General features: G+C 35.1%; 2 protein-coding genes across 3 annotated transcripts; one reads left to right on the top strand and one right to left on the bottom strand.

Moving 5' to 3' along the window:
- The first annotated feature begins 1,920 nt into the window (after window positions 1–1,920).
- LOC129568098 (uncharacterized) lies at window positions 1,921–2,423 on the top strand. Its single transcript, XM_055445658.1, has 2 exons — window positions 1,921–2,071; window positions 2,140–2,423. The coding sequence occupies exons 1-2, from the start codon at window positions 1,921–1,923 to the stop codon at window positions 2,421–2,423; spliced, it is 435 nt and encodes a 144-aa protein (XP_055301633.1).
- A 4,187-nt stretch (window positions 2,424–6,610) lies between these two features.
- Window positions 6,611–13,318, bottom strand: LOC129568115 (MYND-type zinc finger-containing chromatin reader ZMYND8-like). 2 transcript variants are annotated; one of them, XM_055445680.1, is made up of 9 exons: window positions 12,135–13,318; window positions 11,912–11,983; window positions 10,714–10,904; window positions 10,469–10,541; window positions 10,199–10,364; window positions 9,547–9,887; window positions 8,968–9,397; window positions 7,651–8,818; window positions 6,611–7,571 (listed from the first exon to the last, which is right to left on the bottom strand). In XM_055445680.1, the coding sequence occupies exons 2-9, from the start codon at window positions 11,948–11,950 to the stop codon at window positions 7,553–7,555; spliced, it is 2,427 nt and encodes an 808-aa protein (XP_055301655.1). In that variant the 5' UTR covers window positions 11,951–11,983; window positions 12,135–13,318; the 3' UTR covers window positions 6,611–7,552. The 2 variants fall into 2 exon arrangements, with proteins under 2 accessions (XP_055301655.1, XP_055301653.1); XM_055445678.1 differs by having other exon boundaries at window positions 10,714–10,922; window positions 12,135–12,517.
- Between the last annotated feature and the right edge of the window lie 45 nt (window positions 13,319–13,363).

Here is a 13,363-nt window from a genome sequence, read left to right as displayed (position 1 = left end):
GTCAAAGATATTTGGATCCACGGAGTGTTTTATTATAAGTACAAGTACAATCAATATCACTATCAAAAGTTTCCGATTGATTTATGGGAAAATCTGTGCGGATGGTTGAATGGCACCAGCAAATCCTATCTATTAGAATGGACGGCACGAAATATGTTGAAATATACCAATATGAATCATTCGTGTCCATACTCAGGCACCATGATTGCGAAAGCAAATAATTTTCCAATTGCACGTTTTTTTGAATTCGAATCAATTCTTCCAGCCGGACGCTTTCGTGTGGACGTAAACCTTACCGAAGGATATCATAAAGGAGAAGTTTTCTTTATGGCAAAATTATACTTTTCCATTTCGGATAATAGAGTTGAGCGATTTTAAATGACTTTGCAACTGCAAAAAGAAGTCATTTTTGGCTCGAATGAAACCTCTCCAATTTTTTTTTTTTCAAAGCCAATGAGTTGTTTGTTGAACATTTAGGTTGTAATCACATCTCATTATAATTTTAAATATTCGTTTGCGAAAATCACCATTAATAATTTGTTTGTAGTGCGTTAATTCACGCACATTTCGCCCTTTTTCAAGTTCATCGTAAACCATCCAAATTGTAACATGGTCTAAATTGTAACAATTGAACAAATAGACAAATTTTCTGCAAAATTTTGAAGGGTAACTGTTGTTTTTTATATCATAGTATTTGAGAAGAACACGAAAAAAACTTCCCATGTGAATGTATGACTCATTTGTTTTTTTTTTTAGAAACATGGTTTATTTTGAGACTACACACTCAATATTATAGCGACATCTATTATTAAAATAGCTTGTAGTAAATGCATTTATAGCATTTCCCTGTAGTTGCGATGTTTCCTATTAAGTTCCCTTGTAGTACTGACACATTCATGTTTGACACTTGTTAACTACATACCACAGGGGAATTTAATTGGTAACATCGCAACTACAGTGAAATGCTATGAATGCGTTTACTACAAGCTATTTTAATAATAGATGTCGCTATAATATTGAGTGTGTATGTTACAATTTGGATGGTTTACAATATTGTAAATTACCCATTAATTTCGTGCGATATTTTAAATAGCCACTCAAAACAAACATTCCAATTTCCAAATGGTGGCAATAAAATTCAGTTATTTGTTCAATTATAATTACAATATGTTGTTGATGATATAGTGCTTGAATAAAAACGACGCTAATGATTCAAGCCATTTCCTGTCCTGTTATTTGGATTCGATTGATCAAAGTATGTAGTAATTACTAGTGAAGATCATTTACACCTCTCTGAAAATCCCATCATCTATATAAGTACTCCATTATCTAGATAATTGTAAAGCTACAATTAAACCATGTTTAATGTAAATGAAACGATCAAAATATATAACTTCTGAAATGAGATTTATCGACGTAGGTTTGAAAATAAATTCTAAATACATATTTAAATGGGTATCAAATGCTCTAGAATGTCACACTTTCCTAGGAATTTGTGGATTAACGTTGTTTGGAGTTGAAGTTTTCACGTACTCTACTTTTTTGCGTCATTGAATTGGGTGAAACTTTTCATTTTTTAACATTTCTTCAACATTTTAGGTTCTCAATAAATTGTAGATCATCAGGCTTAGAGTTCAACTGATACAAAATTGACTCAAAGATGTCCATTGTCAAAGTACTATGTTTGGTAACTGTCATTTTGACGAATGCGTTCCATTATACCATTTCGCTAAATCTGGTAACAGAAATATTTATAATGCCAAATAATTTTTTCAAAAAGTCAAACAATCACCTAGAATTAGTTCATTCTTCACGATTCTTTTTCTGTTTTCCATTTCAATTTAATTTCATCTGCAGAAAAATCAAATTTTATTCGAGCGATTTGAGTGTATTTCGCACCCGTTAAATCGAATCATAACAATGGAGTGTGATGTGCGCCGAATTAGTCAACAAGATATGAAAATATACATTCGATTCAATTTCACTGAACCAATGAATACCATTTGGATCCATGGGATCTTTTACTACAAGTACATTTCGTATCAGAAGTTTCCGATTGATTTGTGGGAAGGTATGAAACAACAATTTCCAAATATAAATTGATAGAAAATTTTCAAAATTTCTATTTTGTTGGAAAAGATTATTGTGCATGGGTACGAGGCGAAAAGCCTACTTATTTTCTCAAATGGACCGCTGAAAATGTACGAAACTATTCAAATATGAACCATCCATGCCCGTATTCTGGTACCGCTTGGATTGATGTAAAACGAATGCCCTTAAATCGTCTCATCGTATTGGATCAATTGATGCCATCGGGTCGATATCGAGTTGACCTTAATCTCACTAGAGGATACAAAGATCAAGCATTGATTATGACTAGATTCTACTTCGGCATTTCAGATACTCGTGTTGAACAATTTTAATACATGCACTTTGCAGAAGTTTTTCCATAGAAACAAAAGGTATTCCCGCATCTAAATTCAAAATAATGTCTTAACGTGCTTCTTATGAGAATGAATATTATAATAAAACTACCTGGTTTTTTTCATTTTGGGTAAATCAATTATTCTGGATCAATTTGAGCTTGATAATCCAATTCGAGCTTGGTTATCATTCATCATTATCAATTATTATGTATGCAATAATTACGATGATGCCCCTTCATTTTTGCTATTAACAAAGAAACCAGATTAATACTTGCCATCGAAAAAGAATGAACACATTAAGAATAAGAAAAAAATGTCTATCATGAAATTCGAACCGTTGCCCACTCATTTGCCAAGCGCATTCGCTACCAATTTAGCTGTTTGTGATTTATTTCAACTGGCGCTGTTGTACCCTTTGAATGTGGCAATTCATTGTACACACTTTGTTTGTTTGCGTTCATTGTGTGTGATCACGATGGTGTGCGGAAACACGATTGTGCATGAAACATTCAGTGTGATGACAACCGATTGTCAAAAAATGAACACAAAATCAGAAATCGTTGCAAATTGTATCGTATAATAGCCGAAGAAGGCTAAACAACAAATTCAATTAGCCTTTTTTCGTGTTGCAAAGATGATTCGAGATGAATGTTGTTTGAATTCAACATTTTACCTCCAATGAAAAAATTACTTCGGAAATTTGTTATTTTGCCGTACTACTTCTGACGGTTTGCCTACTTCGATTTGTGAGAGTGTCTATACTCCATGATACTATTCATGTGAGGGCGGATAATGTTTCGATAGAGAAGTTTATGACGTTTGAAAGTCTTCTACCATCCGGACGCTTTCGAATGGATATATATCAATCTTACTGAAGGATACGGCACCGCTGCGTTCTTTACATCAAGAACATTTTTCTCTATTTCTAGAACAAGTTTAAGAATGTGTTTTTCGGAGAATGGTTGCAAATACACGCATGTCTTATTTTTGTTATTTTTTTGCTTCAGAATTTGTTTGAATAAACCATAACGATATTGCCAGAACAACATGAAGACAGCCAATGACATCTCTAAACCAACACTTTGATTCATTGAATATTTCGAGCTTGACTAGATTGTAATCAACTTAACGGTGACACTTACAGCTTTTCTGTATACACATCATAGACCGGAATTATGAAAATCACAATATTTTGACAAATGCATCAAATAACCTATGCAAAATATCAGTGTGCCTAGTGTACAGTTATACTTCACAGAGAAGCTGTTAGTCTTGCCGTAAAGTTGAATATATTCTAGTAAAGCCACACACGATTGATACAAGTTGCACGAAATATTCAATGATTCAATGAGTTTGTTTAGAGATGGCATTGATTACAATGTTGCAGGAGTCTTACATTTAAAATGTATTGCGGCACCATATCTATGGAATAAACATATCAAATTCAAAATATAAATAGAAGTGAATCACACGTTATCGGCTTTTTATTTTCGAATTATTGTCAAACTAAAAAAAAACTCCATGGGATCTGTCGAACTCAAGAAGAGCAAACAAAATGAAGCTCAAAAATTGTTGAGTCAAAATATTTGAACTTAATGAAAACAATTCGACAATTTTCCAAAGTCAAGGCTGGGTGTTCAATCAAAAACAAGACGGATTTTAATCAAACTATTTGCCGAATTTTCTTTCGCTACTAGAATGAAAAGAGTCATTATTTGCTTGCTGCAACTTTTCTTGGCAAACATCTCGAATTGAAATCATCGAATGAGGTTTTCATGACATATTTTGTAATGTCGAAATGATGTCATAAAATTACAAATGCCTCAAATGGTTTTGTTTTTTTTTTGTCATGCGTCAAAGCTTTCAATTCAATTATTTTGAAAGTTGCAGCAAGCAAATAATGTCTGTTTTCAGTTTGAAATTAAAGTTCCAACAAATCTACACTCATTTTTTACATGAAAAACCATTATTCAGGCGCATAAGATGGTGATTTACGTATTTGATAAGGCATAAAAAGTCGATTGAAAATGAACGCTCGAATTTTATCGATGCTATTCTATTTGAAGTATGGAAAAAGGATGATTTTGAACGATAAAAAAATGTTTACAATGACCAGTTTATGTATAATGCAATATTTTACGCATTTTCAGCCTTTTGAAGTTCTTCTAACAACGGGAACTTTTGAACCCACATACAAAATTGAGGTTCCAACTAATGACATTAAAATTGCGAAATTATGATTATAAAAGTGACGCTAATGGCGTAAGTGACTTGTTTACTGATTGCTGTTGTTTTTTTTTTTCAATTTGATAACTGGTTCATCAACAGGGATAGTATTTTTGCTGCTAAGCACACCTGAGTTGAGCTGAATTATTTCAACACATTCAATGCTTCAAGCTCCTGAGTCAGCAAATGATATATGTGCTTCTTAATCCATTTACCGGGCGCATAAATGCAGTAAAACCCGAATATTATACATTTTAAGTGCATCACATGAGCACGATCAATTTAAAGAACTGTATTTAATTACCGCCATTTTGACGAAATATGTTCAGAAATACGAAAGACGGCATAGGCAACGGCTACTCCAAATATGTGTTAGTTTATTCTTTCATACCAGCCGTGTACTACATGTACATTGGTAGACGCGCTCGTCTTTCTTTATGTGCACCACATGTTGACTATTTATGCTTGCCTAGAATGTCTATATATATATATTTATATTCTCAAACCAATCTCTGTAGAAAATAATGCGTAAGTTATTATTTAATGAATATAAATCAACGCAGTGAAATACTCATTACATATTATTTTTGTACGACTACCAATAATTATTCTAAATCTATTTCTAATTTGTTATTTGATAATCACTTACCAGAGTAGGAAATGTGAATTTGAATCCGATTTTCGAAGTTTGTATTTTTGTTTGTTCTGTAGTATTGCACAATGGATATTGTATCGCGAACCACGATTTTTCTCTTCATTTCATTCATTTTGTGTATTTTCGATTTTGACACAAATGCTGCGGTAAGAAAATGAAATCATCGACTGCAAAAAGAATTTTAGCTAAAGAATCAGATTTTTATTGAAAACAAGTAATTTTCACCCATTTAAAAAAACACGGTGATATTCGAACGATTCGATTGTTTCTCAGACGAAAATTTGGCTTTTTCAAAATGTGATATGAAACGAATCAGCCGGAATTATGCGAAAGTTTATGTAAACATAACTTTGAGGAAACCAGTCAAAGATGTATGGATCCATGGAGTGTTTTTCTATAAATATAATCAATACCAAAAGTTCCCAATTGATCTTTGGGAAAATGTGTGTGGATGGCTAAATAAAACTGCCAAATCTTATTTTCTCGATTGGACAGCCTCTGTTATACTGAAAGATTCCGATTTTAACCATTCTTGTCCATACTCAGGTACTATTCATGTGAAGGCAGATAATATTTCGCTAAGGAAGATTCTGATGATTGAAAGCCTTCTACCATCCGGACGCTTTCGAATGGATATGAATGTTACCGAAGGGTACGGTAATCCAGCATTTTTCACAGCAAGAACTTTTTTCTCTATTTCCGATCATAGAATAGAACAATTTTAAGAATGTGTTTTTTGGAGAATGGTTGCAAATACATGCATGTGTTATTTTTGTTATTTTTTGTTTGAATTTATATTTAATAAATGGAAGTGAATCACACGTTTTCGTCTTTTTTTGTAATGAATGTCGAACTAAAAAAGTGCACGGGATCTATTGAACGCAAGAAGAGCAAAACCTTTTACTACATACGCATTTAATTCACAATCGTTTCGAATTTAAATCAACTCATAGAATTACAAAATTACTTAATGGTTTTGTTTTTGTCATGCGTCAAAGTGTCCACATCTCAATTCAAAGTTTAAACATGAATTTGAATTTCATTCATTCACCATCTTTTTTGTTGTCAAAGATGAAAGAGAAATTGAATGGGATTCGAAGTAAGTTTTCGAGAATTGATCAAAAATTGGAAATATTTTCAATTTCTCAGTAAAATCGGTTGTTTTTAAAGCGTACCTACCATTTCCATTATATTTTGCACCATAACCAATTTTACGTCCATTTGTTGCAAGCTTCAATTTTAGCTTTTAAAAAGGCCGACCTTATATATATATATGTACATTTCGAGAATAAAAAACGATCAGTTTTATTGTTCTATTCATTTAGATTTAATCAAAGCACTGGTTCATTAGGAGATATTCAAATCGTTCAACAAATGAATGCAATTAAGAAAGTAGAAAAAATTGCGAATTAATACTAAAGCCTAATGTTCATTTTTCCATTGGTAAATTGTCATGTTTTCTAGTCTTATCTATCTGTATCTTGGTTCTTAATTTGTTCTGTATAGAATTTCACATTTTTATTCAACTGAACAATTCCGATTTACATCAGTTTCAAACCAAATCGAATCACATATTTTCTTACAATATTATCAAAAATTAGTTGAAGCCGAATCGATTCGTCTAAGTTATGTCCATTTTTCTTCCGATTGTGCAATAGAAAAGAGTTTTTCTTTCAATTGTCCAATTTGAAAAGTGGTAGATTTGATTTCGGTTTTACAACATCATATTAAGATTTTGATTTCCTACACCAATTTATAAAGAACAATTGATGTTATCGTCACGTTATTCAATTCTGCACTCTAAGTACAAGGGGATTCGTTTGCTCTAGCAATGATCCTTAAATGAATGGCATTCATTGAACACCATTTGTGTGTTGTACAAACAATTATTTACGATATCGAATTCTTCAAGGTAAAATTGAGAAACTTCAAATTCTAAGTCGACTTATTCATTTACAATACTCTACTACTCACGTAGTGTATCAAACCGGCTGCTTTTAGTATCAAATTCATAAATATTCATTTTAAATGGCAAATCACATAGAACTAACACTAATAACTGGAAATTTCTGTTTCTATCGTCATAAAAAATGATTCAAATTGTAAAAAGTTCGTAAACATATAGCTTTCAATTTATTTCGCTAAATTCCAATCAACGTAGTAATTCAGCTGCTTCGAAATTGAAGAACGTCAAGTGTCAAGGTGGGCTGGTGGAGATTGGAGAAAAACTCTAGTTTCGCTCGATCTAATGATAGTATGGACTCCTGAAATCGATGAAAAAATGAACCAAAATGTTTAGTATTTACTCATGAAAAACCGAAAATTCCACCTTCTCTCACTTACCGGGCATATTCATCGCATTGTGCACTGCAAAAGTATTGTCCGCCTGGCATTCCGCACGTAGCGCACCATTGTTTCTTCTTGATGTCGGTGATCATTCTTGCGTAGTGTTCGTACGCTTGATTCTTCATCGATTCGTTCTTGGCCTGTTGCTCTTTCATTTGGCAAATTAGCCGCTTGTTCTCTGCTGACAAATTGTCCAACGTTAAATTCAGTTTCGCGTTTCCGTCCATCAAATTCTTGTTCACATTGACCAAATGCGCATTTTTCGCACGCTCACTATTCAAACTGTTGGCTTGATCAAAGTTTGTCGTTTGAAGTTTGTTAATGGTTGCGTTCAAAAACATATTTTTCTTCATCAATGAACCCATTTGATCGTTGACATCGGCCAGTTTTGCCTGTGTCTTCGCCAAATCAGCGGCCGTAGCATCAAACTTCACTTTGAGGTCATTTACATCGTTCGCATTCTTGCGAGTTTGATTTTTCTTCGAATGATTTTCCGTGTAACTCTTGATGCTTGCCTCCAAATCCCGATTCTGATGACGCAAACCGGTAATCATTTGATCGTAGTTGCTTCGCTGTTTTTCAAGTTGTTCTGGCAACGATTGGTCATTCTGCGATTTGGTTGTGTTGAGACAATTGAATAGCGTATCGGACAGTGATAAGCGAACACTTTCAACCATTTTCTCCGTATCTTTCTCGACCGCTGCCTTGCAGAGGGCAACCATACCCACAGAACATCCTACATTTCGATTAAAAGCTTGATTCTTTTTCGGATTTGGCTTTGGCGGTGAAACTTTCATGGTCTTTTGATCAAAACCGTTCTGTTCTTTTGCTGAGCGAGCACTTTGTGATAACGTCTTGGTCAAGTCACGATCAATAGCAGCGATCAAATCATTGTTGGTCGAATTGTCTTGGCTTGGCTGTTTGGTCGATGCTGCTGATTTTCGCATTTTCGGCACTGTTGGTACTTTGAACACCGAGTAACTGGATGGATTTTGAGCCGACTTTGAATCGGGTTGCAATGTCATTGAATTGAATGGTCCCGAAGTTGCTTTCTTTCGATTCGCATCACTGGCCATTCTGGCACTTTTTGCTGATGGCCCTTCCAAGTTCAAACTCAAACTCATTCGTCGCTTCTTAGCAGCAGATTGAATGGCTTCAGTCGGAACTGTCGGATAAGACACGAATGAAAATAGAAAAATGGATTTTTTTTTATTGAGACCTTAAACATTTCATAGTAAAAGGTTCGAAATTCGATTCTTTGTTCCAAAGCTTGTACATCATCGTAACACTGCCATGATCTAAAAACTGCCTTACCTTTTGCCTTTGAAACTCGTGCCGTTGAATTGATCGCTTGAGATGGTAGACGATCCACTTGTACCGACTGTCGACGATATACCGTAGCTTTCTTCGGTTTTTCGGTCTTTTCCTCCTCCGCCACGAATGATTCATTCAAAATTGATGACATTCGCCGAGTCATGATGCGTCCTGGTACAAAAGGCGGAGGCGCAAAAGAGCGTTTATTCCGATGCACTGGCATTGACATTCGACGAGCACTTGTAGCCGATGCCGGCACAGGCTTTACAATTGAAGGTGGAACAACTGAACGGCCTAGCTCTTTCCAAGCATTCGGAATTGTGTCATAGAGATGGCGCTCCAATTGATTGCAATGCAAAACGGTTATCGGGTCAGCGTAGTAAAATGAGCCGTATTTCTTCGTTATGTTGTTGATATACTGTTCAGCTTCCTGCAGATTTATAAACAGGGTGCAAAACGTGTTAGTTTCAAGACAATCGATTTTAAAAAAAACGATTAAAAAAGTCAATTAAACAAACAAGAAGAGATAATAATTAGGAGCCAATCATCATTTCAACCAGTAAACTCAAGAATTCTCACCTTTAGTGCGTTATTAAACGCATTTTTGTGATTGCCAACGGCGAGGCTAGGACACTGTTGCGAGTACAGTAGACAATCTTTGGCCGGTAGAATGGCTCGAAGATGATTTTCACAGAAATACAACACATCAACTGTGTGCTCCATACTATTGTATCGAATCAGCTTTGCGGGCCAATGTGGGTATGTCCTTTGTTTTGCCCAAACCAAAAGATGCGGTATGGAACATGGAGCCGTAAAGTCATTATCGTTGAGGTAACACTCATGGCACATTCGAATGCTGTACGTTTCCTCTTTGGCGGTATTGAATAACAACCTTGCCGCTCGGATTGTTTCGTAGTCAGCTGAAAATGCGAATGGTTTGCGGTTATTTCAAAATTTTTCAGTTTTTTGCAACAATTTCTAAGCATTTGTGAACTAAATTGGGTGTTCCACTCAGTGAAGATATGAAAATGTACGGAATGAATGTCAACCCAATGTGTTGAACATAACCTAACATTTTCGTACTTGAGTGCATTGCATGAAAAACCTGCGCTTTGAAAGCATATTCTGGCTAAGTTAGCGTCATTCGATGCTCATAAAAATCTCCATTCCAATGACATTTTCATAACAATAAAGTGTTCATTTGTCCAAATGCTGTGTTCATGTAACTCACCTGTGCTATGAATCTTTGTGTTATGCACGATCCATTTGATGTCTGACCAAAAATCCTCACAACAACTGTACGCACCAATTTCAATCTTTCTTTCCATCGTGTTCAAATCCATTGTATTCACAACCGTTCCTCTGGGATATTCGATGCTCATAAATGGTTTGGCGAACTAAAATCAAAATGTAATCAATGTAAGTGTGTTGGTTCAAGTTTCGCATTTTTTTTTTGAACGAATTTTATCGACTAGAAAATTTAGGTGAAAATGTCACTTACAGTTCGATCATCTGTGATTAGCTTTTGAAAGATGTAATTCAACACCTTTTTTAACTGGGCCGCAGTGATATTCCTGTAAATCAGTGAGAAAATGTCAGTTTCATCAATCAAATTGGACCTTTTTTTTAGTATTTTTTCAGGAGGTTAATGTGAGGTTTTTATTCGACAAGAGAACCAATATATCGTTGAAAAGAAGTATAAAAAACTTTATGCATCATTCTTTGAAAATGAAGTAAATATCTTACTCGGTCTTATTTTGTTCGGCTCCTTTTTCGATGTCCAAACACTCGTGACAACGCCACGTCATGAGCTCCTCCTGGGATAAACCTTTGGCACGTGAACACGATGATGACTCGTGAAACGATCGCACACACGTGGTGCAGAATTGCTCTGTGTCATCGCGATGGCATGTCCAACAGTAATTGTCCGCTTCGGGCTGCGAAAGAAATAAACTCTGTTTGGTGAGGCCAGTCAAAAAGCAACGAATAAACTTGTTCCAAATGTCAGAATATCAAATTCTTTTTTATTTTGAAGGAAATTCTTGATTCTTGGCCATCATGTCTACGGAAAATTTAACCAGTGAATGAATTGAAGTTGAAAGCGATGAATTGATATTAGTGAGATCGAAAGATTGAACGAAGTGAATCGAATAAAAATGCTCAAATATCTATGGAAAATATTCTCTTTAAAAGAAATTGCCTTAGCCTAACCTTTTGTCTAAACCTTCTGAACAAAAGTATCGTTCTATAAACCTCGTAACATTGCCTTTAACAACGAAACCGATTCTGATGCTCAAGTTTTATCTCTTTTCAAAAAACGGTACCTTGGCTTTGGTGGCCAGAACCAAAATGGTTTCACGCACTAATTTTGAGTCGCTGTTCACACGTTGAGTCACATCTTTCGTGTGTCGCCAGTATAAAGCAATGCAAAGTGTGTGTGTGTGTGTGTGTGTGTGTGCGTGTGCGTGTGTGTATGTGTGACACGAATGTTCCGTTCGAAATTTCTGCTGACTATGCAAACAATCTCGATATTATAAACATTCTCATCTCAACGACGCACATTTTTTTGCGTGTCGAACGACTGTGTGGTCGACTCTATCTCTTCAATGATAATGTTACATTTTTCCCTACTCAATTATTTCTGGCACCAAATTATTCCGAAACGACAGCAAATCACACAGTCTATGGGTCAGAGTGTAGAATCGTCAACTCTTGAATCAACTCCAATAATTGTAAAAACTCACGAAGAAAATTGAGCATTTCGATTTCTAGTACAAATGATGAAAAAAAAATATGTGCAAAAACAATTATTGCTGTGTTGACTTTTCAGCACACTGAAATTCATCCTCGCCATTTTGAATGTGTGGATTGAATTTCTTCGACTTTTTTCTTCCGCGAAATGAATTGTGATGAAAAAAAAAATTCAGAATGGAATGAAAAGTACCTGTTTTCGGTGCCGACCTGAACCACCAAATGGCTGCATGATTATGCCTGTCTCTGCTTTGCACGGGTTTTGCTGCGATAGAATGAGACAAAAAAAACCACCCAATTAAAATGTGAAAGTAATGCGGTGATGGTGCAATTTCAATGCGCAATAGACGCATATATTTCATACAGCGAATATCGTCGTTCAATCACTTAAAAATCTAATAAAACTAAACAATTACCTTTGAATAATAGCAATTTTCAGCAAAATGAATTTAATTTTTCTCGATAATTTCTTTTTCTTCCAAATATAGATCACGCTATTTATGCGTATGGTTTTTTTTTCCTACGCTTTGCACATAAATACGTCCGATCGCATAAGAAGCTCTGCTTTGACTATCGATATAGCGCGTAACACACAGATCAACAGCAACACAAACACACCGAAGCCGAATGAGTGTGACATCACAGCGCGTCGCAATATTCCAACACAGTTGCACATGTTTGAATGGTGTGGTGTGACTCTTCACTATACACGACTAAAACGAAGTTTGACTGTACCAAGTTCGCGCCCGAACATCGGCGCCAACAAATGTCACTTGTTGCTATGCATCTGTCACAGGACGCACTTTTTGGTCACATATTTTCTAAATTCAAGTTATTCTGTTCATATGAACTTTGGAACATGTTTTTACTCCAAATTTTTTTTGAATTGGATGATACAGATTATCTTCTCCTCGGATAATTCTGAAGAATTTTCTTTTTATTTCTTTGGCTCTCTGGATTTTTAGAACGTCGGCATTTGATACAATCATTTGACGATATGGGATTTAACCAAAGATTCTGGCACAATTCCATTTATGCACGCAAAAATGACGATCTTTGAACTATACAGGGCTCATGTGGTCACTATTTGCATTGCTGAAACCTTGCACCTTATTTTTGTTCAAGATTTTTTTTATTGAGCTATTTATTTAACCAAATCGGTATTTTCCACCTCACCCCTTCTTTCTCTTTGGTTCACTTGAACACATTTGAAGACAAAAAACGAATTTTTGGTTGAGCAATGGAATTATGGACGATTACTACGTAGCAATAATCATTGCTATAAGTTCACCTGCCGTCGGTGTTCGCTGGACATTGTGCAACTTCATTTGAAAAGTGAGGAAATCTGGTGCTGTTACTTTTGACATATGCCAATTGACGTATACAATAATTTTATCGCTTAATCAAATGATTCAATACCAATCAGTACCTTAATCCCTTGGTGACAGCTCACGAAAGACACCAAACAATTGGTAAAAAAATCCAATCGATTGACTGCTAATTAAATTGAGTACAGAAGCACACTTACATGTTTCTCCAATGAATCATGAGCCATCGAGACTCCAATGAATCATTAGCCATTGAGAGGCTTTTCAGTACTATTTTCAGTAGGTTCATTAGTAGTTTTTTTTAGTAGATATTCATC

Source organism: Sitodiplosis mosellana, unplaced genomic scaffold, assembly GCF_009176505.1.
Source record: "Sitodiplosis mosellana isolate CC-2019 unplaced genomic scaffold, AAFC_SMos_1.0 Smas_scaffold_16, whole genome shotgun sequence".
Classification (NCBI taxonomy): domain Eukaryota; kingdom Metazoa; phylum Arthropoda; class Insecta; order Diptera; family Cecidomyiidae; genus Sitodiplosis; species Sitodiplosis mosellana.
Note: the sequence above shows the minus strand (reverse complement) of the source record. Positions and strands in the feature narration are given on the sequence as shown.

Excerpts from the sequence above, each read along its gene's own strand:
- LOC129568098 (XM_055445658.1), top strand. The coding sequence starts at position 1,921 with ATGGAGTGTGATGTGCGCCGAATTAGTCAACAAGATATGAAAATATAC. Across the intron at positions 2,072-2,139 it reads TCCGATTGATTTGTGGGAAG|ATTATTGTGCATGGGTACGA; the intron begins GTATGAAACAAC and ends TTGTTGGAAAAG.
- LOC129568115 (XM_055445678.1), bottom strand. The coding sequence starts at position 11,950 with ATGCAGCCATTTGGTGGTTCAGGTCGGCACCGAAAACAG. Across the intron at positions 10,365-10,468 it reads TAATCACAGATGATCGAACT|TTCGCCAAACCATTTATGAG; the intron begins GTAAGTGACATT and ends TTTTGATTTTAG. Across the intron at positions 9,888-10,198 it reads CACAAAGATTCATAGCACAG|CTGACTACGAAACAATCCGA; the intron begins GTGAGTTACATG and ends TCGCATTTTCAG.